The 24980-nt window shown below is 52.0% G+C and overlaps 1 protein-coding gene across 3 annotated transcripts in view; it reads left to right on the forward strand.

Moving 5' to 3' along the window:
* Nucleotides 1-404: 404 nt before the first annotated feature.
* The window catches only part of MYO1H (myosin IH), a 49961-nt gene continuing 25385 nt past the window's right edge, over nucleotides 405-24980 (forward strand). For 2 of the 3 annotated variants that reach the window (XM_064168524.1, XM_064168523.1), the window contains exons 1-13: nucleotides 428-512; nucleotides 12713-12868; nucleotides 14568-14683; nucleotides 16071-16269; nucleotides 17221-17301; nucleotides 17685-17864; nucleotides 19041-19139; nucleotides 20256-20369; nucleotides 21687-21758; nucleotides 22662-22781; nucleotides 23327-23394; nucleotides 23711-23816; nucleotides 24597-24677. In XM_064168524.1, coding sequence (XP_064024594.1) covers nucleotides 12743-12868; nucleotides 14568-14683; nucleotides 16071-16269; nucleotides 17221-17301; nucleotides 17685-17864; nucleotides 19041-19139; nucleotides 20256-20369; nucleotides 21687-21758; nucleotides 22662-22781; nucleotides 23327-23394; nucleotides 23711-23816; nucleotides 24597-24677 — 1362 coding nt within the window. In that variant the 5' untranslated portion in view covers nucleotides 428-512; nucleotides 12713-12742. Of the gene's footprint in view, nucleotides 513-12712; nucleotides 12869-14567; nucleotides 14684-16070; nucleotides 16270-17220; nucleotides 17302-17684; nucleotides 17865-19040; nucleotides 19140-20255; nucleotides 20370-21686; nucleotides 21759-22661; nucleotides 22782-23326; nucleotides 23395-23710; nucleotides 23817-24596; nucleotides 24678-24980 lie in introns of all 3 variants that reach the window. The other variant, XM_064168525.1, reaches the window with a different exon arrangement.

A 24980-nucleotide genomic window follows, 5' to 3' on the forward strand; every position in this document is an offset into this window, starting at 1 on the left:
CTTGAGTGCTGTGTCCTGTTCTGGGCTCCTCCATTCAAGAGAGATGTTGAGGTGCTGGAAGGTGTCCACAGGAGGGTGCCAAAGCTGGTGAGGGGCCTGGAGCACAGCCCTGTGAGGAGAGGCTGAGGGAGCTGGGGGTGTGCAGCCTGCAGCAGAGGAGGCTCAGGGCAGAGCTCATTGCTGTCTACAACTCCCTGAAGGGAGGCTGTAGCCAGGTGGGGTTAATGCTGCATTGCTCCTTTCAGCCTTGCCTCTCCATGTGCTGTATTTCCCTCTTGTAGCAGCTGTTCCCAATTCCAGGTGATGAAGTTGCACCATGTGAGCCCTTCAGGAGCTTTTTAACCCTAAGGGTGAGCAGCTGAGTTGTCTGTAGTCTGCTCTGTGTTGTGCACGGAGTGAGGAGTTTTCTGTATCAGAAGGTTCTGGGAGATACTTTTTTCCCCCCTCTCTTTCCTGCTTGGTTTGCTGTAGGCTGCCTCTTCTGGTTTTTGAGTAATACACAAGGAGTTGGGGTAAGTTCAGAGCTCTTTGTAAGGTTTGATGCTAATTTGTGCTTTAAAATGAGGCTTTCTGCCCACATGAGGAGGGAGAGCTGTCTTGGCATGTTGGTGCCTGCCGTGTGTTCTGCAGCTAGTTAGGAGTTTCTTCCTTCTCCAAGGCAGAGAAAGCTATTCCTGGGGTGCTTTGGAGAGAATGATGTGACAGAAGCAGGAGAGAAGGAGCTGACTTAAACATGTCCAGAGAAGGGCAGCAAGGCTGGGGAGGGGGCTGAAGCACAGCCCTGTAAGGAGAGGCTGAGGGAGCTGGGGGTGTGCAGCCTGCAGCAGAGGAGGCTCAGGGCAGAGCTCATTACTGTCTGCAACTCCCTGAAGGGAGGCTGTAGCCAGCTGGGGTTGGGCTCTGCTGCCAGGCAAGCAGCAGCAGAACAAGGAGACAGAGTCTCAAGTTGTGCCAGGGGAGGTCTAGGCTGGATGTTAGGAGGAAGTTGTTGTCAGAGAGAGTGATTGGCATTGGAATGGGCTGCCCAGGGAGGTGGTGGAGTGGCTGTGCCTGGAGGTGTTTCAGAGGAGGCTGCATGAGGCACTTGGTGCCATGGTGTAGTTAATTACAAGGTGTTAGGTTGGACTTGATGATCTTAGAGGTCTTTTCCAACCTAGTTATTTCTGTGACTCTGTGAGTTTGAAGGAGAGAGATAATTTTTTCTGACCAGTGCAGGGGTGGCTTGCACCATGCCCTCCAGGTTCTCTGGTGACCTGGACATGACTGTTTGAGGAACTTTGTCCTTTGCTTAAAGCCCCAAACCAGAGCAACTGGCCTTTGGTGACCCTGTTAGGTGCCTCCTGCATCTCACAGAATGCTGGAGATCACCACCACTACCTCTTTTACTTGCTGGGGGGTAAAAATAACTTTGATGCTCTAAGAGGGATCATTGCTGTGTTGCTTCCTTCATGTGTGGATATGGCACTTCAAGAGATGGTTTAATGGCCATGGTAGTCTTAGGCTGATGGCTTGGCTCAGTGATCTTGGAGGGTTTTTCCATCTGAAACCATTCTATGATCTTTTTCTCTCCCATTTGCTGTTAAAGACAACAACAGAGCTTGGCTTTTCTCTCACCTAGTTCCAGGGCTGCAGGCAGTGATGGCAGGTCCTCATAGGCACCACAATCAGACCCTTCCTACCCTCCTAAATAGCTGTTGTGCACTTTAAACTATCAGGGAAGGTGGTAAAGGGATGTCTTCTGAAGCTGAGACCTCATCTTTCCTTCACATTCACCTCTCCTGTGGTAAATTTCACTGCTGCAGGCGGCTGTGAAGTGAATCTGATCCATTAAACTCTCTGCCAGAATGGTTGGTCGGTCGGTGGGGTGCAGGAGCCTCTCCTGTGACTTCAGATGGTGGTTTCCAAAGCAGTGATGTGCTTTATTGAAGAGTCTAGAGAGCAAGACTTAGGAGAAGTGGCTGAGGGAACTGGGAGATCTTCAGCCTGGAGAAGAGGAGGCAGAGCAAAGACTTTACTGCTCTCTACAGCTGCCTGAAAGGTTTGTGCTGAGACTTGAGAACAAGTGTGGTGAGGAGCAACTGAGGGGTGTGGGATGGTTTAGCCAGGAGAAGAGGAGGCTGAGAGGAGACCTCATTGCTCTCTGCAACTCCCTGAAAGGAGTTTGCAGTGAGGTGGAGTTGGTTTCCCTGGTATCAGGCAATAGAACGAAAGGAAATGGCCTGAAATTGTGCCAGGGGAGGGTTAGGTTGGAGATGAGGAAACATTTGCTGCAAGAGTGGTCAAGGATTGGAAGAGGCTGCCCAAGGAGGTGCTGGAGTCACTGTCCCTGGAGGTGTTCAAGAACCATGTGGCCATGGCACTTTAGGGACATGGTTTGATGGCCATGGTGGTGTTGGGTTGAAGGTTGGACTCAGTGATCCTAGGGGGCTTTTCCAACTGAAATCATCCTGTGATTCTATGAACATCTTTGTGCTTAACCTCTGCATTTAAATGCTTGCTAGCAGAGTGCTTTGTGTGCAAGGAAGCCCTGGAAAACAAACCCAGCAAGGAAGGTCTGACAAAGGCATTTGCTAGCTCCATTTGAAGGAGGCTTGCTCCTGTGTGGCTGCCTCTCCAGGCTCTCTTGAATTATTACCCTTGCCAGTGAATTTTCAGCTGGGTAATGAGTCTGTGCTTGCAGCTTCTTCAGCTGCACCCAGAGTTCCTCCTACCTGGGTGCAAAACTGCAAGCTTGGCACTGGATGCTACTTCAAGCCTGACAAACCAGACCTAGAGCTAAATCAGTGTGAGTGCTTGGGTGACCTTTTGATGGGATTCCTGTCCCTTAGTCCTTGCCTTGCAGCCTCTGCAACTTGCTGGTTTGTGGCTGCTGTCAAAGCAACCCCAGATAGGTTTTTTTTTGGGGGGGGAGGGAGCTCTTGTTCAGAGATAAAGGTTGGGTTTTGCTGTAGGAACATGAGTTGGAATCTTTGGGCAGCAGTTTGTCCCAGGTGACATTTCATGGAACTGTGGGACCATAGAATGGTGAGGATGGGAGTGACCTCTGGAGATGGACTCGAAACCCCTTGCCCAGGCAGGTTCCCCTAGGGAAGGACACACAGGAACATGTCCAGATGGGTCTTGCAAGCCTCCAAAGTGAGCTGTGACTGCTGCTGCTTTCCTCCCTTGTGAAGCTGTTGGTGTCCAGAGTGCCAAAGGTAGGGTTTGGGGTATTTGTTGGGGTTTTCTCTGCTTTCTTTTCTCATCAAGCTGGGGTGGAGAGGGCAAAAGTGGAGTTTTGGGGGGGGTTATTGGGAGACACTTTCTCTGCTGCATCCAAGACCTGCTGGCAAAGCAAACAGCTCTTTCCTAGCAGTTGTTCTGGTTTTGTTGGTTACAAAGAAGTGGTTTACACTTCGGGTCAGGCATCCTGCTGACAGTGCTGGGAGCACTGGTGCCAAGCTGGAATCCCAGAGCTGAATTTTAGGGTGAGAAGGGCTGGTTTTTATCCCTAACCTGGTGCTACCCCAACATTTGAGTTGCTCATCTGAAGCTGACATGCAATTGTTTGATTCAGGCTGACCTGGGACTCCCTTTAATGATGTTTCTTTACCTGTCTCCTGAGATGTGAGTGCTGCTGCCTTCCCCCTTCAGCAAGCTGGGGTGCAGAAGCCAGAAGTGGGGTTTAGAGCAGATGGGGGGAGGAGGGGGAAGGGTGGGGGGTGGGCATTGAGATGGGCGTTGCTTTGCTGTGTTCCAAACCTGCCGGCAAAGGAAAAGGCTCCTTCCTAACAGTTGTTAATTAAAAGGTTAGAGAGAAACGGTTTACACTCCAGGTCAGGCATCCTGCTGACAGCGCTGGGGGCACTGGTGCCAGCTGGAACCCCAGAGCTGGGTTTTGGGGTGAGAAGGGCTGTTTTGTTCCCCTAACCTGGTGCCACCCCCAGCACTTTAGCTGCTCATCTGAAGCCGACAGGCAAGCGTTTGGTTCAAGCCGGCCTGGGACTCCCTTTAACCATTCTTCCTTTACCTGCCTCGTTGTGTTAAAGCAAAGAGAGGGGGGGACAGGCTTGCATGGGAGAGTGGGGTGGGGGGGTGGGGGGGGAAGGCTTGCATGGGAGAGTGGGGGGGGGGGGGGACAGGCTTGCATGGGAGAGTGGGGGTGGGGGGGAAGGCTTGCATGGGAGAGTGGGGTGGGGGGTGGGGGGGAAGGCTTGCATGGGAGAGTGGGGGGGGGGGGACAGGCTTGCATGGGAGAGTGGGGGGGGGGGGACAGGCTTGCATGGGAGAGTGGGGGGGGGGACAGGCTTGCATGGGAGAGTGGGGGGGGGGGACAGGCTTGCATGGGAGAGTGGGGGGGGGGACAGGCTTGCATGGGAGAGTGGGGGGGAGAAAGCCTTGCATGGGAGAGTGTGGGGGGGGGAAAAGCCTTGCATGGGAGAGTGGGGGGGGGAAAAAGCCTTGCATGGGAGAGTGGGGGGGGGGGGAAAAAGCCTTGCATGGGAGAGTGGGGGGGGAAAAAGCCTTGCATGGGAGAGTTGGGGGGGAAAAGGCTTGCATGGGAGAGTGGGGGGGGAAAAGGCTTGCATGGGAGAGTGGGGGGGGAAAAGGCTTGCATGGGAGAGTGGGGGGGGAAAAGGCTTGCATGGGAGAGTGGGGGGGGAAGGCTTGCACGGGAGAGGTGGGGGGGAAGACTTGCATGGGGGAAGACTTGCATGGGAGAGGGGTGGTGGGGGGAAGACTTGCACGGGAGAGGTGGGGGGGGAAGACTTGCATGGGAGAGGAGGGGGGAGAAGATTTGCATGGGGGGGGGAAAGACTTGCATGGGAGGGTGGGGGGGAAAGGCTTGCATGGGAGGGTGGGGGGGAAAGGCTTGCATGGGAGAGTGTGGGGGGGAAAGGCTTGCATGGGAGAGTGGGGGGGGGAAAAGGCTTGCATGGGAGAGTGTGGGGGGGAAAGGCTTGCATGGGAGAGTGGGGGGGGAAGGCTTGCACGGGAGAGGTGGGGGGGGAAGACTTGCATGGGAGAGGAGGGGGGAGAAGATTTGCATGGGGGGGGGAAAAGACTTGCATGGGAGGGTGGGGGGGGGGAAAGACTTGCATGGGAGAGGAGAAGGAAGAAGCGAGCAGGGGTAGGGGCAGGTGGAAGCAGAGCCTCGGCCCCGGTTCCTCGCTTGGAAGCTGCCCCGAAAGCGAGCCCGACCTTAGAGCTGGGAGCGACAAGAAAGAGTTGCTAAGAACAAATCTCTATTGTTCCTCGTCATCTTTAAATGAGTGTCAAAGTAGGCAGGGGGGCTTTGACCGTTAACCGCACAATTTAGCCTGCCCGTTGTGTCCGGCCAGCCCCCCGCACCCCCTCCCCCCACCACCCCCCCCCCCAACACACACCCCCTTGGAGTTTGGAGGATGAGAAAAGAGCTGCCTCAACCCCTTCTAAATGGGCCAACTCGGCTCCTTTGTGTGCAGACTGCCCAGTGTGAAATCCGCCCTGACGTTAAATGTTTTCTAATGAATAATTACTGAAAGGAAATGCAGGGATATGTGTGTAATGGATTGTAGGGGAGGGGGGGAGCAAAAAAAACCCCCCCCTGCAGCACCCACCCGTTGGAGTGGGAGCACAAAAATGTTGTCCTTTAGCAGCGCAGGGAGGGATTGTCTCGGGGAAGCCTTTTTTTGGGGGGGTTGATGGAGGTGATGGAGAGAGGAGAGGAGGGGAAGGGAAGAGGGGCGGGGGGGGGGGGGTCGATTCTCAATGGATTATCTGCGAGGCGCTGGCGTTGCGAATAGGACTCAAAAGGGCTCCTTTGGCAAGCGAATGGGTCTCAAAAATGGCAGCCATGAAGGGCATTTAGTATTTAAAAGTGAGGTTTTATTTGGGGGGGGGGGGGGGGGATGGTTTAAAAAGGAATGTTTGAACTCGGCAGATTTTCTCTATTTTTTTCCCCCCCCCCCTCTCCCTCCTTCTCCTTCTCTTCCCCCTCCCTCTTCTCTCTCCCCTTTCTTTTGATTTATGAAAGTGAAGTGGGTTCACCTCGACCTCTCCTCTATTGAGGGAGGCAGACAGTCACCCTTTAACAAGCCTATAGCAGACTATGCCCTGGAGACAGACAAGAAGCCTTAAGAACTGTTGGCATTTCCCTAGGCTCTTGATTAACCTCCAAACCCTCTCATTCTGTATTCTTTTCAGCAGAAATTAGGTTACAAAGTGTAAATTTTCCTTCTTTATTCCCTCCCCCCCCCCTGTGTAATTGTGTTTAGGAATTCTCTTACCTCCAATTGTGTACAGTAGTGCAAGGCATCGAGTCTCTGTGTCCTGTTCTCCTTCCCCCCCCCCCATCACAAACTCAGGAGATCCCTTTTCCACGGTGCTGCTGCTGCATTTCCAAGCGTGGTCGATGTCTAGCATCTAATTTTCACCCCAAAAAGAGGTTTCCAGGGGCCAGTCCTGCTGAAGTAGCTGAAAATCAGCTCCTCTCTTTGTTGGTTTTGCTGCAGTGGGGCAGCTGTAACTGGGAGGCTTGGTGGAGGTCTGGTTTGGGTTAAGACTTGAGAACGGGTCTGGGGAGGAGCAGCTGAGGGATCTGAGGTGGTTTAGTCTGGAGAAGAGGAGGCTGAGAGGAGACCTCACTGTTCCCTACAACTCCCTGGAAGGAGGTTGGAACCAGATGGGGTTGATCTCCTAGAATCATAGAATCAAGCAGGTTGGAAGAGACCTCCAAGCTCATCCAGTCCAACCTATCCCCCAGCCCTGTCCAGTCAACCAGACCATGGCACCGAGTGCCTCATCCAGTGGTTTCTTGAACCTCCAGGGACAGTGCCTCCACCACCTCCCTGGGCAGCCCATTCCAATGGGAAATCACTCTCTCTGTGAAGAACTTCCTCTTCTCCCTATTATCTCACCTATTAGGTGGCAGAACGAGAAGTGGCCTGAAATTGTGCCAGGGGAGGGTTAGGTTGGAGGTGAGGAAGAATTTCTTTGCTGCAGAAGTGGTCAAGGATTGGAAGAGGCTGCCCAGGGAGGTCTCTGACCTTGGAGGTGTGCAAGGAAACCCATGGCTGTGGCCCTTGGGGACATGGTTTGATGGCCATGGTGGTGTTGGGTTGAAGGTTGGACTGGGTGATCTCAGAGAGCTTTTCCAACCTCAACAATTGTGTGCTTCTATGTTCAGTTCATATCTATCTGAGAATTACTCTGATTAATGTCTTGGAGCCTCACCAAAGCTTCCAGAGTAGGAGCAATGTATTTCCCTGTTGCCCTGGGCTTGCTGTTACTCTCGAATGCTGATTACAGACTCACAGGACCATGCAGGTTGGCAAAGCCCCTCAGGATCACCAAGTCCAACCTAGAACTCTACTCTACAAGATTCACCTTAAACCATAGCCCCAAGCACCACATCCACTTTGTGTTGCTCCAAGTCCTATTGTCAAGTATATCACTCCTTGATGGGCTGAATTCTCTTGGGGGCTGAAGGAATGAGGTTCTGGCTCCCACTGGAGCAGACACCATGCAAACAGCTGCTGGCAGCTCCCTTCCAACAGCCCTACAGCACTCTCTAGTCTTGACCTTGTTGCCAGAGATGGAGGAGGAGAGAAGATTGCTGGGACCTGTCTGTCTCTTGCAGAACATCTTTCAAGACCTCTCTTTGTGGCCAAGCAGTGTTGCTGCCATGTTTTTCTGGCCAACTTCTCTTGAGAGCTTTGGGAGGAGGAAGGTGCAGCAGAGCCCAAGGGGTTTCCTTGTTGTAATCCTTGCAGTGCCTCCATCCAGTCTGCAGGACTCTTAAGGAGCACATTCCTGTTGAGCAGGAGGGGAGCAGGACTGGGTCAAGGAGTGCTGCCTCTTGCAGTAGGTGACTATTTCCAAAACAGAGCTCTGCTGTTTCAGGAGGAATCTGTCTTGGCAGTGTTGCTCCACACTCATCAAAGCCAAGACCCTGATTTCACAGAATCAGAATTGTCAGGGCTGGAAGGGACCTCAAAGATCATCCAGTTCCAACCCCCATGTCATGGGCAGGGAACACCTCACACTTGATCAGATTGCTCAGAGCCACATCCAGCCTGGCCTTAAACACCTTCAGGGGTGAGGCTTCTACCACCTCTGTGGGCTTGAGGACATCTTTAGTCAGTGATGTTTGACTTGGGTGTGAAGCTGCCTTAATGCTGTAAAGAGCTTTGTGTTTAAAGCAGGTTGATGGGGCTAGGACAAGCAGCAATGGCTGTAAGCTGCAGCACAGGAGGCTCCACCTCAACACAAGAGAGAATTTCTCTTCTGTAAAGGTCCCAGAGCACTGGAACAGAGTCCCCAGAGAGGTTGTGGAGTCTTCTTCTCTGGAGCCTTTCAAGGCCTGTCTGGATGTGTTCCTCTGTGATCTGTGTTAGGTTGTGTGGTCCTGCTCTGGACTCGATCTCTTTGGGTCCCTTCCAACCTCTAGCATCCTGTGCTCCTGTGAACAGACCTGAGAGGTCACTCCTGCTGCTCTTGGCTCAGCAGCTACCCAAATGGAGGAGCTGATTCTGCAGTCATGGGGAAATACTTCTTCTTGTCTTTGACAGCTGGGCAGAGGGGGGAGAAGGAGCTTCTGTCACACGAGGGTTGGCAGCAATCTGAGCCCAGCCCAAGGATTCAGGTTTTGGAGGCAGAACTCTGTTGTCTATGGGAAAGGGAGGAGGAGGGGAGGGGGAAAGGGGGATGGAAGCCTTAGGCACTTCAAAGTGGGAATGAAAACGGAGTTCGCAGTGACCTCTAGTGGGGATGCAGCTGCAGGGAGGGCTGAGGAGCCTCTGCAGGAGCGATCTGTGCCTGCAGTCGCTCAGTTTACCCATCCAGAAAGGTTGGAGTCCATCGCTTGGTCTTCAGACCTCACCCTTCAGTCTGCCGGTGAGGTCTTCGCAGCACCTCGCATCGGCGTCAACCTCCCTGCGACTTGAGTGCCGGCAGGGTGTTAGATAATTCATTAAAGCCCAGGATGTCAGCATCCCTGCCCAAGAGCACACAGCCTGACACATGATACTTGGTGTCAGTGGGCCTCTTCTTCAGCCCTCTTAGCTCTTGATGGACAAAGTGCAGGTTGGAGAAGGCGCTGAGAGGAGATGATGCGCGGCGGCGATGCAGGTGATGCAGGAGGGGCAAAAAGAAAACCCTGCTGAGTGTGGAGGGTGGTGGGGAGGAAATTCAGCACCTCTGGTGGGTTGGGGATGAGCTGGGAAGGTGTGGAGGGGATTGGCTATTAGGAACAGTTTCTTTGCTGCAAGAGTGCTGAGATGTTGGAAGAGGCTGCCCAGGAGTCACCGTGCCTGGAGGTGTGTTTGGGGGCATGGTTTAGTGAGCATGGTCGTGCTGGCTTGGTGGTTGGACTGGATGATCTCAGGGGTCTTTTCCAGCCTTAATGACTTTATGATTCTGGAGTCTATGAGCTGATGGCTTTGGGGGTGGCCCCAGGACATCTGGAGTGTCATGTGGCGTGCTGCTGTAGCTGAGGGTGTTTGGATGGGTAAGGGGATGCCTCAAAGGTACTCGAGGTGAGATGGTGCCCACCTGAGGATCTCACCTCTTTAGGTATTTGCATGGGTGGTGTGGCTGCTTTGGGTTTTCCTAAGGGGTGGCAGCATAACTAATCAGAGAGGTTGTGGAGTCTCCTTCTCTGGAGCCTTTCCAGGCCTGTCTGGATGTGTTCCTCTGTGATCTGTGCTAGATTGTGTGGTCCTGCTCTGGCAGGGGGATTGGACTCGATCTCCTTGGGCCCCTTCCAACCCCTAACATCCTGTGATCCTACAACCATAGATTGCTTTGGCTTGGAAAAGACCTTTGAAGATCATCTCATTCCAACCCCCTGCTCCTCCTCTCACCCCTGTGGTGCTAAACCAAAGAAACAGCAGCAGTCACCTCTGGAGCCTGTTGAAGTTCTGAGCCTCTGACCCAGGTGGATGATGAGTTTGCAAATTTGGGTGGGTTTTGTAAAGGGAAATGAAAAGAAGTTGTTTTTTCCTAACTGTTCCTTGCTTGGTTTGTACAAACTTTGTCAAAGGAACCAACCTGCTGCTCCTGACCTTGTGTTGCTTACTACAGGGGAGTTGGATTAGATGACCTTTAAAGGGCCCTTCCAACCCTTCTGTGAGCATCAAGAGCTGCCCATCTCATGGGTGTGTGGTGTGGTCTGTTGCAGTTCCTTGTAGCTCATGCTGGTGGACAAACCCCTGTGGGAACAGGACAAAAGCTTCTTTGTAGTGAGGGAGAGATCTTCTGATAGAGCTTGTGTCTCAGGAGGCAAGAAAGAAAATCTCCTGGCTCTAAAGTGACGAGGGAAGGAAAACAATCCTCTGAAAGGAGCAGTGACTTGCTGGGGTGATGTGCCCATGAGTCCCGGGGTGGGCATCTCTTGCTGATGGTGAAACCAGGTAAGCAGAAAGCAGTGGAGTGGGGGAGGGATGGGGTGGTTTATGGTACCATGATAACGAAATTGCCTGACCTCAGCAGCAGTAAAACAGTGAGAAAATCTGAGCACAAAAGCAGCCCAGAAAAGAGTTTCAGGATTGTTCTTTGTCTGATGGGGACCAGTGTCACTTACCAATTAACATACGAGTGAGAGAACTGGGTTAAGGAAACCTGAGCAGGCCACTGTGGTGTCAGGCTGCTTCTTCCCTGCTTCCTGGCTTGGAGAGAAGGTAAAAGTCTCCTATCCAGCCTGGCTAACTCTCACAGAAGGATAAATCCTCCTGAAGTTGTTGGTAGTCTTTTGCAGCACAGAAGGCCAGTGGCATCCCTGGGCTGTGCCAAAAGAGGCATGGCTGGAGATGGGGAGAGGTGATTCTGCCTCTCTGCTCTGCTGAGGCTTCACCTGGAGTACTGTGTCCAGCTCTGGAGCCCTCCACGCAGGAAGGACTTGCTGGGAGCAGGTCCAGAAGAGACCACAAAGATGGTCAGAGGGCTGGAGAACTTCCTCTGTGAGGACAGGCTGGGAGAGTTGGGGCTGTTCAGCCTGGAGAAGAGGAGCCTCCAGGGACCTTAAAGCAGCGTTTCAGTATCTGAAGGAGACCTACAGGAAGGCTGGGGAGGGACTGTTTAGAAGGGGCTGTGGGGATAGGATGAGGGCAATGATTTCAAGCTGAAGCAGGGCAGATTTAGGTTGGACATCAGGAGGAAGCTCTGCACCATGAGGGTGGTGAGACACTGCAACAGGTTGCCCAGGGAGGTGGTGGAGGCCCCATCCCTGGAGACATTCAAGGTCAAACTTGAGGCTCGGAGCAACCTGATCTAGTCGGAGGTGTCCCTGCTGACTGCAGAGGGGTTGGACAAGATGACCTCTGAGGGTCCTTTCCAACCTGATGCAATCTGTGGTAGCAAAATGCCAAACTCCAATCTTGTCAGGCAGCCACTGTCCATGGAGCAGGACTACAATGAGTATAGGGTGGAGTTGTGGGAGTGCAGGGCTGGAATCACAGAACCAAGTAGAAATTATTTGGGGGGGGAGGGGGAAATACCTTACAGGGAAGTTACAAGACTGTTAAAAGAAGTCATTTGTGATGTGGCTGTGGCCATGACAACTACATTCAACACACACCAGGTGTGACCAAATGTCCTGTCAGCTCTCAGCTCAGAAGAGAAATCTTTGCTGTCCTCCCACTTAATATTGCACTTTGAAAAGCCACTTTGTGAGGTTTGCCCAGGATGTGTGTGAAGCTGTAAGGATCTTTGTGGGAGCTGTCCCCACTGCTGGGCTGAGTGGTGGTGTGGGAGCTCCAGCAAGTATGGAACAGGGTGGGTAGTCTGGAGGTCAGGTTTGTGCTAGTTTGAGCCTGGCTGGGATATTCTGGTGAGAAGAATTAGATGAGAGGCTGTGAAAAGGAAACAATGGTGATGGCTGCTGCACTCATAGGCTTGCTGAGATGGATAAGAGCAAGAACACGTGGATAACAGAGTCTCTCACTAGATTTTGGGCTGCACTTCCCTCTCTAACCTAACTTGCTGCCTGACTAACCCTTGTGCTTCCTAAACCCCCTGGCCAACTCTCCAAACTCCCCTTGAACATAAGGCAAAGTCTGGGGTAAGGAAGAGGGGTGGGAAGAAGGTGGAAAGGTGGATGAGAGCCCCTCCTGGGGACTCTGGTTTCTGGGAGGGCTGCTGTGTTTCTGTATTAGTCTTTAACTTGTCTCTTCCTGTCCACAGCTGTATAGGTTGCCAATACCTGCTTGTACATTGTGCTAAGTTGTGACTGTAAAGCTTCATTCAGTTTCCAGCAGCTGATTCTAGTCTGGGTGATTGCACTTAAATGTGGGTGTGAGGGGGGGTAGGTAACACCCAAACCACCACAAGGCTGAGAGTAGAAATGGCCATGTGTAGTGGTTTGACATCTCTTCACAAGAGTGGGCAGGCACTGAAGCAGGCTGCCCAGGCAGGTGGTGGAGCCAGCATCCCTGGAGGTGTTCAAGAACTGTGTGGCCGTGGCACATGGGGATGTGCTTTAATGGCCATGGTGGTGTTGGGTTAGTGCTTGGACTTGATGTCAGAGATTTCTTCTAGCTCAAAGGATTCTATGATTCTGTGACTGTGGAGAACTTGGAGTGCAAACCTGCATGGTGTGAAACTGCCCTCCTTAGGGAAGGGCAACAACTTGGAAGCTAATCCTTCGCTGTTCCCCATGCAGAGGTTGATTTGGCTACGAGGAAAGGCTTAGCTGACCCTTAGAATCCCTGCATGCTCTCTCCCACTTCTGAGTCATCCAACCTTTGTGTTGTAGAAAGAAGTGGAAGACAACACTGATGAAAACATGGAAGGGGCTCTGATAGCTCGGGACAGAGTCGGGGTGCAGGACTTTGTGCTTCTGGACTCCCACACCAGCGAGGCTGCGTTCCTCAACAACCTGCGCAAGCGCTACCAGGAGAACCTCATCTATGTAAGTGCTGCCTGTGTGGAGCCTCTGGTGGATGAAATGCCTCTGAATGTGACCCACAGGTTGAACAAACAAGCCCCTGTTGTTGCCCATCTGGATGGGATACAAACGAACCTCAGGGGCAGGAAGCTCTGTCAGTATGGAGAATCCTCTGCCAGCCTGGTTTTGTTGTGCTCTGAGGCAGGGGAGTGCCTGGGGGAGGTGGTGGAGTCACCATCCCTGAAGGTGTTTAAAAACAACCTGTAGAGGAGGCACTTCAGGCCATGGTGGTCTTGGACTTCATGACCTTGGAGATCTTTTCCATCCTTCATCATTATTCCATGAGGCAAAAAACCTTGTGAGATGTTAGTACTCAGCAGAGTGATCACCCAGTAGTAGTTTGGCTACTTTAGCCAAGGGAGATCAGAGTCTCAGCCTGCTCAGAGTTGCCAAGCAATGTTCAGTAGGGATCCACTCTCCCAGTCCCTTACTCTCTGAGGACAAGGCAGTGCTGGATGTGGTATCTCCCTTGTCTGAGAAGCACAGAGTGCCTCATGCTGCAGAATAAGGTGACTCCACAGCCATGGCCATTTTCTCAGCAGCCTCCAAGCTCTCCACTGGCTTAGAGCAATGGCAACAATCTCAATACATCCCTCTGGGGCTGCTCTTCTTTAGGCTCTCAACCTTTGTTCATTACAGAGCTGCTCCAGGCCCTTCAGCAGCTTTGCAGCCTCCCCTGGACTCTCTCCAGCAGTTCTCTGTCTCTCCTGAACTGGGGAGCCCAGAGCTGGACCCAGAGCTCCAGCTGTGGTCTCCCTAGAGCAGAGGAGACAAAGAGAAAGCTGGGGAGGGACTTTTTAGGCTGCCAAGTAATGATAGGACTGGGGGTAATGGAACAAAGCTAGAAATGGGTAGGTTCAGACTGGATGTTAGAAGCTCTTCAGCATGAGGGTGGTGAGTGCCTGGAATGAGTTGCTCAGGGATGTGGTGGAAGCCTCATCCCTGGAGGTGTTTAAGGCCAGGCTATGGCTTCTAGTGTGAAGTGTCTCTGCTCATGGCAGGGAGGGTTGGAACTGGCTGATCCTTGTGGTCCTTTCCAACCCTGACTGATTCTATGATTGTCAGATGAGAGTTGATGGCTGTATGGCTCTAATGGAAAGAAGTGAAGTGAGGATAGAAGAGAGGGCACTGTGATGGGGTGAAAATGGATCCAAAGGTGTCCTGACATGTGTGATTTGGTCATCTTTCAGAGCCAAGGAGGCCTTGTCTCTGTTTGAGCAGTTAGCTGTGCAACAGACACCACTTGGCTTTCCTTCCCAGCACTACTTATGGGTCACTCCCAGAGGTCTTTATGGAAGAGAGCTGGGAGAGCAAATGCATCACTATGTTAACTTGATGGAATTTGGTGCTTTTCTACTAACCATCACAAGATACCAAAGTGGTGTCTAGAGCATGTAAAGCTCTGAGCTTGCTGCCATTGTTCAACTCCACTCCTAACTAGGTAGATATTGGAAGATGTTTGGTGCTGGCTTGAGGGTTGTTGTTTTTTATCTGGGTGGGTTTGGGGTTTTGGTTGCTTTTCCCTTTCCTCCTCTCCCACCAAGCTCTCTACCACCTTTCCCAGTTGTTATTGCATAATGTGCTGTTGTAATTAACTCCCCTTGGGTCCTGTCACTAGTGATGGGACAAGTCCCTCACCTGTGTGCATTCCTTCTCCCTGCAGACATACATTGGTACTCTTCTTGTGTCTGTCAACCCTTACCAAGAGCTGGATATCTACACCCTGACACAGATGCAGCTTTACCGAGGGGTCAACTTCTTTGAACTGCCACCACATCTGTAAGTGCTGCCCAGGGAGGTTGTGTAGTTGTGCTGGTTTGAGGCTAATGGCAAGATTTTAATGAGAGAAATCAGATTGCTGGCTGTGAAAAGAAAATAGTGATGTCTCCATTACCCATTTGTTCTGCTGGGATGTATCAAAACAAGGCCTTAAAGATAAGGCAGTCTCTGCCTGGCTGTCACTGGATTAACTCTTCTGCCTGAACCTGCACATCCCCAACTAATCATTCTGCTTCTGACCCCTCCTGCTGACCTTTACAGCTCACCCTGCATGTAAGAGAGATTCTGAGATAAGGGAGGAGGTGGAAGGGTGGTTGGGAGCCCCTCCTGGGCACTCTGACTGCTGGGAGGGGTTTTGATTTTCTGTGTTACTTTTAACTTGGATATTACTGCTTATAGTTGTAAATGTCTATATTATGGGGTGTGTGTGTGTATTGTGCTGAGCTGTGAATATAAAGCTTCACTCTTTAAAATCACAGAATGTCAGGGGCTGGAAGGGACCTCCAAAGCTTATGCAGTCCAAGCCCCTTGTCACAGCAGGAGCACCTAAACTAGATCACACAGCAACACACCCAGGCAGATCTTGAATATTTCCAGAGAGGGAGACTCCACAACTCCCCTGGGCAGCCTGTTCCAGGGCTCTGGTACCTTCACAGGGAAAAAAAATTCCTCCTCATGGTTCCATGGAAATTCCTCTGCCTCAGCTTCCACCATTGACCCCTTGTGCTGTCCCTGAGCATCACCCAGCAGAGCCTGGCTCCAGCCTCCTGCCACTCACCTGCACATCTATATAACCACTGATGAGGTCACCTCTCAGTCTCGTCTTCTCCAAGCAGCACAGCTCCAGCTCCTCAGGCTCTCCTCATAAGAGAGATGTTCCATTCCCTTCATCATCTTTGTGGCTCTGTGCTGGACTCTCTCAAGCAGTTCCATGTCCCTCTTGAACTGGGAGGCCCAGAACTGGGCACAGTACTCCAGATGCAGCCTCAGCAGGGCAAAGTAGAGAGGCAGGAGAACCTCTCTCGACCTACTAACCACAGCCCTTCTAATATACCCCAGAATGGCATTGGCCCTCCTGGCCCCCAAAGCACATTGCTGGCTCATGCTCAACCTCCCATCAACTAGGACCCCCAGATCCTTTTCCCCTTTGCTGCCTTCCAGCTGGCTGAGTTAGTCTGGTTAATCTAGTGTGGGTGTAACTCCAAAACCACCACAGTAGTCATCTTCTCTGAAGACACTCAAAACCCATCTGGATGCATTCCTGTATGTCCTGCTCAGGGTGAACCTGCTTTAGCAGTGGGGGTGGAATGGATGATCTCTGGAGGGCTATCCCAACCCCTACCATTCAATGATTGTCCTCTGATCCCTCCTTGTGGTCCTTGCTCAGATATGCCATAGCTGACAATGCCTACAGGCTGATGTGCAGTGAGTACAACAACCATTTCATCCTCATCTCGGGGGAGAGTGGAGCTGGGAAGACAGAAGCATCCAAGAAGATCCTGCAGTATTATGCTGTGACTTGTCCCACGACAGAGCAGCTGCAGATCGTCCGCGACCGCCTGCTGCTTTCCAACCCTGTTCTGGAGGTAAGAGCTAAAGGGAGGTCTGGGATTGACACCAGAGGGACCTGGACAGGCTGGAGAGGTGGGCCCAGGTGAACCTCATGAAGTTCAACAAGAGCAAGTGCAGGGTCCTGCACCTGGGGCAGAACAATTCTCACTATTGGTACAGGCTGGGGGGGAGGAGGTGTTAGAGAGCAGCCCTGTGGAAAGGGGCTTGGGGGTGCTGGTGGACAAGAAGCTGGACATGAGCAGTCAGTGTGAGCTTGCAGCCCAGAAGGCAAATGAAATGAAGCCCTGAGCTTCATCAAAAGGAGTGTGGCCAGCAGAGCCAGAAAGGGGATTCAGAAGGGTTTAGCACCAGGCTTGGCAGTATTGGATTGGTGGTTGGGCTCTGCTCTGAAAGAGTTTAGCACCAGGCTTGGCAGTATTGGATTGGTGGTTGGGCTCTGCTCTGAAAGAGTTTAGCACCAGGCTTGGCAGTATTGGATTGGTGGTTGGGCTCTGCTCTGAAAGAGTTTAGCACCAGGCTTGGCATTTTTGGTTAGTGGCTGAGCTCTGATCTAAAAGGTCTTCTCCAACCTAAGTGATTTGTATTTATTTAATCCCACTAAATTCAGTAGTGGGATGCAGCAAATCTTTTTTAGTGGAAGTTGGCAGGTCATAGAATCACAGAATCAATCAGGTTGGAAGAGACCTGCAAGATCACCCAGCCCTATCCAATCAACCAGACCACGGCACTAAGTGTCCCATCCAGGCTTGGCTTTAGCACCTCCAGGGACGGTGACTCCACCACCTCCCTGGGCAGCCCATTCCAATGCCAATCACTCTCTCTGTGAAGAATGTCCTCGTGGTGGTCTTAGCTTGGACTCCCATGATCTTGGAGGTCTTTCCCAACTGAAACAAGTCCATGATTCCAACCACAACAATCCTGTGGCTGTAGGAGGAGTGCCCTGACTCTTCTCTGCTCATCCCTAGGCTTTTGGGAATGCAAAGACCCTGCGTAATGACAACTCCAGTAGATTTGGGAAGTACATGGACATCCAGTTTGACTTTAAGGTGAGAAGCTTTCCACTGCTGCACCAGTGAACCTCTTGGCTGCTTCTCAGGCAGCATAGCATGGATGAAGGCTCACACTGCAGATTTCTGCCCCTTTTCTTGTGGGAGTTGCATGTTGTGAGTAGAGTGACTGCTGCTGCTGGGGTTACTGCCAAAACCCAGCAGAAAGCCTATGCAGCTTGTTGTTAACCAGGAGTTATGCTGGCAAAGCAACAAACTGTTTAGATACAGATTGTGGTGTCGGATGCTAACTCTTAAACACAAGATGGCAGATAAGTAACAGCAGAAACTTGCTGCTCCTCGTTCCTGGGTGTGGAGGAACAGCCCTGGCAAGCGAGTTCTTTCTGCCTGCTGGTGTTGATGTGACTGCTTTGTTCTGCCAGGGAGCTCCGGTGGGAGGGCACATCCTCAGTTACCTCATAGAGAAATCCCGGGTTGTCCATCAGAACCACGGAGAGAGGAACTTCCATATTTTCTACCAGTTATTAGAGGGTGGAGAAAAGGAACTTCTCAGCTGCCTCGGGCTGGAGCGCAACCCCCAGAAGTACTCCTATCTCATCCAGGTCAGTCAGAGCTGCTCTCTCTCTCCCTGGAGCTCACATGAGCCAGCAGTGTGCCCAGGTGGCCAAGAGAGCCAGTGGCATCCTGGCCTGCATCAGGAATGGTGTGGTCAGCAGGAGCAGGGAGGTCATTCTGCCCCTGTACTCTGCACTGGTTAGACCTCACCTTGAGTGCTGTGTTCAGTTCTGGGCCCCCCAGTTTAGGAGGGACATTGAGATGCTTGAGTGTGTCCAGAGAAGGGCAACGAGGCTGGGGAGAGGCCTTGAGCACAGCCCTACGAGGAGAGGCTGAGGGAGCTGGGATTGGTTAGCCTGGAGAAGAGGAGGCTCAGGGGTGACCTTATTGCTGCCTGCAACTACCTGAGGGGAGGTTGTGGCCAGGAGGAGGTTGCTCTCTTCTCTCAGGTGGCCAGCACCAGAACAAGAGGACACAGCCTCAGGCTGTGCCAGGGGAAATTCAGGCTGGAGGTGAGGAGAAAGTTCTTCCCTGAGAGAGTCATTGGACACTGGAATGGGCTGCCCGGGGAGGTGGTGGAGTCGCCGTCCCTGGAGCTGTTCAAGGCAGGACTGGACGTGGCACTTGGTGCCATGGTCTGGCCTTGAGCTCTGTGCTAAAGGGTTGGACTTGATGATCTGTGAGGTCTCTTCCAACCCTGATGATACTGTGATACATCTTGAGCTGCAGAGACTGCAAATGCAGCTTCCCTCACATATTTACTGTGCTGCAAGGCTGGTGAGAGGACCTGCTGTGTGGTGCACAATGGTTGCAGGAGACCTCTAGAAATCATCCTATGCTAAAGCAGCATCACCCACAGCAGCTTACCTGCAATGTCCTGGTGGGTTTGGAATCCTTCCACAGAAGGCTCTAAAGCCTCTCTGGACAGCCTGCTCCAGGGCTTGGTCACCCTTGAATTAAAGAACTATTTCTTCATGGAGCTTCTTAACACTCCAGTTAGTGCCCATTAGCTCTTGTCCTGTCACTGGGCACCACTGGAGACAAACTGCTCCTGTCCTCCTGATGCCCACCCTTATAGTGCTTATAGTAATGGAATTCAACTTGCTAACACAGGCTGAGGAAACTGGAAGTGAAAGTAGCAACCCAGTAGTAAACTCTGCTGCTGCTTAATGAAACTGTTTTGCTGATTAGTGGTGCTAATTGGTCTTTCTTTTGCTGTCCAGGGTAAATGTGCCAAAGTGTTCTCCATCAACGACAAGAACGACTGGAAAATAGTCCGCAAAGCTTTTTCCATCATTGATTTCACCGAGAGAGACCTGGAGGTAGGTGTGGAGAAGGGCTGAGACACCTCCCCACACACACACAGCCTGCCCTAAGGGGGTTTTAAGGAAGGGTTGAGCCTTTCAGTGGGGTTTGAGGAAAGACAGCAGCACGCTCCTGACTGGAATGGTGGAAGCAGCCTTTCTTGGGAGAGGTGCTAATGGACCAGGCTGTCTTTTTCACACACAATCCCAGCACGGTGGAGCTTGGAAAGGACCTCTGGAGATCAGCCAGTCCAACCCTGCCCTGTTCAAGCAGGGGCACCCGCAGCAGCTTGCCCAGGGTCGTAATGGCCAGGTGGGTTTGGAAGCTCTGCAGAGAAGGAGACTCCACAGCCTCTCTGGGCAACCTGCTCCAGACCCCCCAGCCCCTCATGCCAAAGAGGTTTCTCCTCCTGTTCAGATGGAATCTCCTGGGAAAGAAGTTCTTAATTCCTTCCTTTTAGGTGGAACTGGGGGAGTGAGTGGGTGGAAAGCTCTGTCCTTTGGTGCAGCATGATGGCAACTGGTGAGAGCATCTTTGTGAGGCTGGCTGGCTCACCCTCTTCCTCCAGCCTAGCCAGTGATAGTCATAGAATGGTTTAGGTTGGAAGGGACCTCAAAGCTCAGCCAGTTTCAACTCCCTGCCATAGGCAGTGACACCTCCCACTAGAACAGGTAGCTCAAGGCCTCATGCAGTCTGGTTTTGAACACCTCCAGGGAGGTTGTGGAGCACAGAGCCACAGAATGTGATCTTTGATCACATTGGGTGATTCTGTGCTCCACAACCTCCCTGGGTAACCTGTGCCAGTGTCTCACCACCCTCACTGTGAAGAGCCCTTTCCTAGCATCTGGTTTAAGTCTCCCCTCTGCCATTTAAAACCCATTAGCCCTTCTTCTGTCGTTCCAAGACCTTGTTAATAGTCACTCCCCAGCCTTCCTGTAGCCCCCTTCAGATGCTGGAAGGCCACTCCAAGGTCTCCTCCAAGCCTTCTCTTCTCTAGGCTGCGGAGCCCTGACTCTTGTAGCCTGTGCTCATAGCAGAGCTGCTGCAGTCTGTATAACATGCATAAACAAGATTAGAACCACACCCTGGAGCTGCAGGAACCTGCTTCCTAAATGTGCATCTCTCCTTTTTAGCATCTCTTTGGAATTGTTGCCAGTGTGCTGCACCTTGGGAACATTCAGTTTGAAGAAGACAGCAATGGCCATGCCATCATTCGCGACGGGACACAGATCAAGTGGATCTCCAAGGTATCTCTGCTGAGATTGGGGTCAGAATCAAAGCCTCAGCCTTGCTGTGTTTTCCTCTCAAGGACAAAACCTTCTGTTCCCAAAAGCAGGAGGATTGCCACTCAGTTTCTGCTTGCTGCAGATGGGTTGGATGAGATGGTCTTCAAAGGTCCCTTCCAGCCTGATGTGTTCTGTGACACTGTCTTGAATTGCACACCCCTGCTTGTCTCTCTCATCTAGAGTGATTTCCCATTGGAATGGGCTGCCTGGGGAGGTGGTGGAGGCACCGTACCTGGAGGTGATCAAGAAAAGCCTGGATGAGGCACTTGGTGCCATGGTCTAGTTGATTGGATAGGGCTGGGGGATAGGTTGGACTGGATGATCTTGGAGGTCTCTTCCAACCTGGTTGATTCTATGAACCTTCCTTACCTGCTGCTGACTCAAAGATGAGTGTAACTGGGAATGAACTGCTGGGCAGTAAGTTATCCATGGACAGCAGTGTGCCCTCATGGCCAAAAAGGCAGATGGTATCCTGAGGTGGATGAAGAAGAGTGTGGCCAGCAGTTCTTCACTGAGAGAGTCATTGGACACTGGAATGGGCTGCCCAGGGAGGTGGTGGAGTCGCTGTCCCTGGAGCTGTTCAAGGCAAGGCTGGATGTGGCACTTGGTGCCATGGTCTAGCCTTGAGCTCTGTGGTAAAGGGTTGGACTTGATGATCTGTGAGGTCTCTTCCAACCTTGATGATACTGTGATACAAGGGAGGTTCTCCTTGCTCTGTACGCTGCCTAATGAGACCACACCTGGAGTCCTGGGTGCAGTTCTGGGCTCCCCAGTTCCAAAGGGGCAGGAACATAGGAGAGAGTGTCCAGCAGAGGCTGTGAGCATGAAAATCTGTCTGATGGGGAAAGGCTGAGAGGCCTGGGGCTGTTCAGCCTGGAGAAGAGCAGCCTGAGAGGGGATCAATGTTTACAGATATGTGAAGAGTGGGTGTCAGGAAGGGACCAGGCTCTTTTCAGGGGTGTCCTGATAGAACAAGGAGCAAAGGATGCAAACTGGAACTCAGAAAATTCCTCAACGTGAGGAAAGACTTCTTTGCTTTGAGGGTGCTGGAGCCCCAGAGCAGGCTGCCTGGAGAGGTTGTGGAATCTCCTCCTCTGGAGATTTGCAAGACCTATCTGCATGTGTTCCTCTGTGACCTTCTGTAGGTGACTGTGTTCTGGCAGGGGAGTGGGACTGGATGATCTCCAGAGGTCCCTGCCCTGCTGATCACACAAATGCCATTTATTTCAGTAGTCTCCTGCTGACCATGACCTGAGTGCCACTGTTTGTTTCCTCCAGCTCCTGGGGGCACACCTGTCCATTCTACAGGAAGCTCTCACCCATCGGAAGATCGAAGCCAGATCTGAAGAGGTATGGGGTTAGTCCTGTGTTGGGAAGAGATTCCTTCCAGTGAGGGGCTTGAGACTCTGGAGCTGCCCAGGGAGGATGTGGATGCCCCCTGCCTGGAGGTGTTCAAGGTCAGGTTAAACAGTTGGAGGTGCTGGAACATGTCTAGAGAAGGGCAACCAAGCTGGCAAAGGGCTCTTGAACACAAGTCTTATAAGTAATGGCTGAGGGACCTGGGGCTCTCTTCAGAGGAGGAGGCTGAGGGGAGACCTCATTGCCATCTACAACTGCTGGAATGTGTCCAGAGAAGGGCAGCAAGGCTGGGGAGGGGACTGGAGCACAGCCCTGTGAGGAGAGGCTGAGGGAGCTGGGGGGGTGCAGCCTGCAGAAGAGGAGGCTCAGGGCAGAGCTCATTGCTGTCTGCAACTCCCTGAAGGGAGGCTGTAGCCAGGTGGGGTTGGGCTCTGCTGCCAGGCAAGCAGCAACAGAAGAAGGGGACACAGTCTCAAGTTGTGGCAGGGGAGGTCTAGGCTGGATGTTGTTAGGAAGTTGTTGTCAGAGAGAGTGATTGGCATTGGAATGGGCTGCCCAGGGAGGTGGTGGAGTCTCTGTGCCTGGAGGTGTTGAAGCCAAGCCTGACTGGGGCACTTAGTGTCATGGTCTGGTTGCTTGGCCAGGGCTGGGTGCTAGGTTGGACTGGCTGAGCTTGGAGCTCTCTCACATCCTGGTTGATTCTATGATTCTGTTCCAACCTCAACACTTCTGTGGTCTGAGTTGTAGTCAAGTCAAGGTCAGATCTGGTGAGCACTGCACTGTAGTACACAGCAACATGGCTGGCTCCCCAAGCCATCATTGTGAAGCAGCTTTGAAGGAGCTTGCTCTGATGAGCTGTGCTGTTGATCATCTCTGGAATACCTTCACTTGCAGGTCCTAAGCCCCTTGAACGTGGATCTGGCATTCTGTGCTCGGGATGCAGTAGCAAAGGCCATCTATGGGAGAACCTTCACTTGGCTGGTCAACAAAATCAACAGCTCTCTGGCCAACAAGGTTGGTTCCTTACCTAACATCCTCCTGGCCACTGAGTGCCCCTAGCATGCTGAGCAAAGCTCCTCCAGCACTCGTCACTAAGTATTTCAGGCAGTGGAATGAGCTGCCCAGGGGGGTGGTGGTGGAGTTGCCATCCCTGGAGGTGTTTAAAAGATGTGTGGATGTGATGCTGAGGGGCATGGTTTTGTGGTAGTGGCTTAGAAGTAGTGGTGGGATTAGGAATTCCAGGCAAGAAGTTGGATTTGGTGGTGTCAGAGGTTTCTTCCAGCCCCAGCAGTTCTGTGGTTCTGTATCTGAGGTGCTCAGCAACTGAGGTGTGGTCATCTCACATCACTCAGCTGGAGGACTCTTGAGTCAGGTGTGGAGGGTGGTTGGGTAAAGAGGTTTAGAAGTTCACTGCCTGCTTTAAGGTGGTTACTCCATTGGTGTGCCATATCAAGCTCTCAAAGAGAAAGTTTAACACCTGGGTGGAGGAAACAAGATGAACCAGGCAGGGAAGCAGCATCACTGAAGCAGCAGTTACAGGACATTGGTGTCTTGAACAGGATTCCACTCGGAAAACAGTGATTGGCCTGTTGGACATCTATGGGTTTGAAGTGCTGGACACAAACAGGTAACACTCCCTGAGCCTTGGGGTAATCTGTCCTTGTGCTGGTGGGGGCAAAGGCTGAAGTCCTCTGTGGCTCCTTGGGTGCATTCTTGTCCCAGCAAGGCAAGCTACAGGTGACCTCCAATTCTGAGTGCTCTGAGTTTGCTAAACCCTTGGTGGAAGTCCTCTTGGAATGCTTGCCTGGATTTGAGGTGCTGGCACAGCAGTGTGTGGGGGATGCATGGGTTTGGCTTGTAGAGAAGTGGTTTCTTTGGCTTGGAAGTAGTGGGAGAAGTAAAACTGTGATATAGAAACTAATGCTCATGTCACCACTCTGAAGCTTTGAGCAGTTCTGCATTAATTACTGCAATGAGAAACTGCAGCAGCTGTTGATTGAGATGACCTTGAAAGCAGAGCAGGAGGAGTATAAACTGGAAGGAATAGAGGTAACTCATTTTTCCCTTCTCCCTTTCTCCCATGAGCTGCCATCACTCTGTGTGCTTCTGATCACTGAGGAAGAAGACATCCTGAGTTCTGTCTTCCTTTTTGAAGTTTCATTGTTTGTGTGGGAAGTAGAAGGCAGCCCTGGGGCTCGATCTGTAAACCTTCTGCAGTGTAATTTGGCTTAGATTTAACTGACATCCTAGAATCATAGAATGGATTGGAATGGACCTCCAAAGGTCCTCTAAAGGGACAGCCTCCATTAAATCTGAAAAAGGAGAAGGATGTGCCCCAAAGCTCAGGTCAGCAGTGGGCATGTCCCTGTAGAAATGGGGAGCTCCACCTGTCTGGGCACTGGAAGATGGAGTTGCATTAATGTGGAGGGGGAGTGGAATGCTGGAACAGGTTGCTTGGGAAGGTGGTTGGAGCCCCATTCCTGGAGATAATCAAAGTGAGGCTCAGCAGGGCTCTGGACAACCTGATCTAGTTGAGAATGTCCCTGCTGACTGCAGAGGGGGTTGGACTGGATGAGCTCTGGAGGTCCCTTCCAACCCATTCTGTGAAGAGGATGGTCTAGGCTGCTGAAGTAGGAAGACTTCAGTGCAAGGTGGTGGGTCACTTGGCTGTCACTCTTTCCCCATCAGCTTGGTTGGTCTGAGGTCACAACTGGCATCTTGACTGGGACTGGAGCTTGGCTTGAGAGAACTTGGCCATCACAAGGAAAATACTTTGTTCTAAAACCTCTCTTCATTGTTTTTCCCTTTCCCCACCCCCCTTATTTCCAGTGGGAACAAATTCCATATTTCAACAACAAGATCATCTGTGACCTGGTTGAGGAGAAACACAAAGGAATCATCTCCATCCTGGTAAGAACAAGAGTTTGTGCTACTTCAATCAGAACACCTGCCTGTGTCCTACTGTGGTGGTCCATAATTGTTTCTTGGGCTTTTTGCTTCTCATGATGTGGTGAGTCTGCAGAATTCAGAATGCAAACAGACCTTGGAAGCAAAGACCCAGAAGAATAAGGTAGAAGATCTGCTTGCTGGAGAGCTGTGGGTTTTGAAGCTGTGCTGCTTTCACAGTAACCCTGAGTGCTCAAAGGCAGCGCCGCCCCCCCCCCCCCCCCCCCCCCCATGCCTTTCTCTCCACTTCATTTCTTTGCTTGAAGA

This window comes from Pogoniulus pusillus, chromosome 30 (assembly GCF_015220805.1).
Source record: "Pogoniulus pusillus isolate bPogPus1 chromosome 30, bPogPus1.pri, whole genome shotgun sequence".
NCBI lineage: Eukaryota > Metazoa > Chordata > Aves > Piciformes > Lybiidae > Pogoniulus > Pogoniulus pusillus.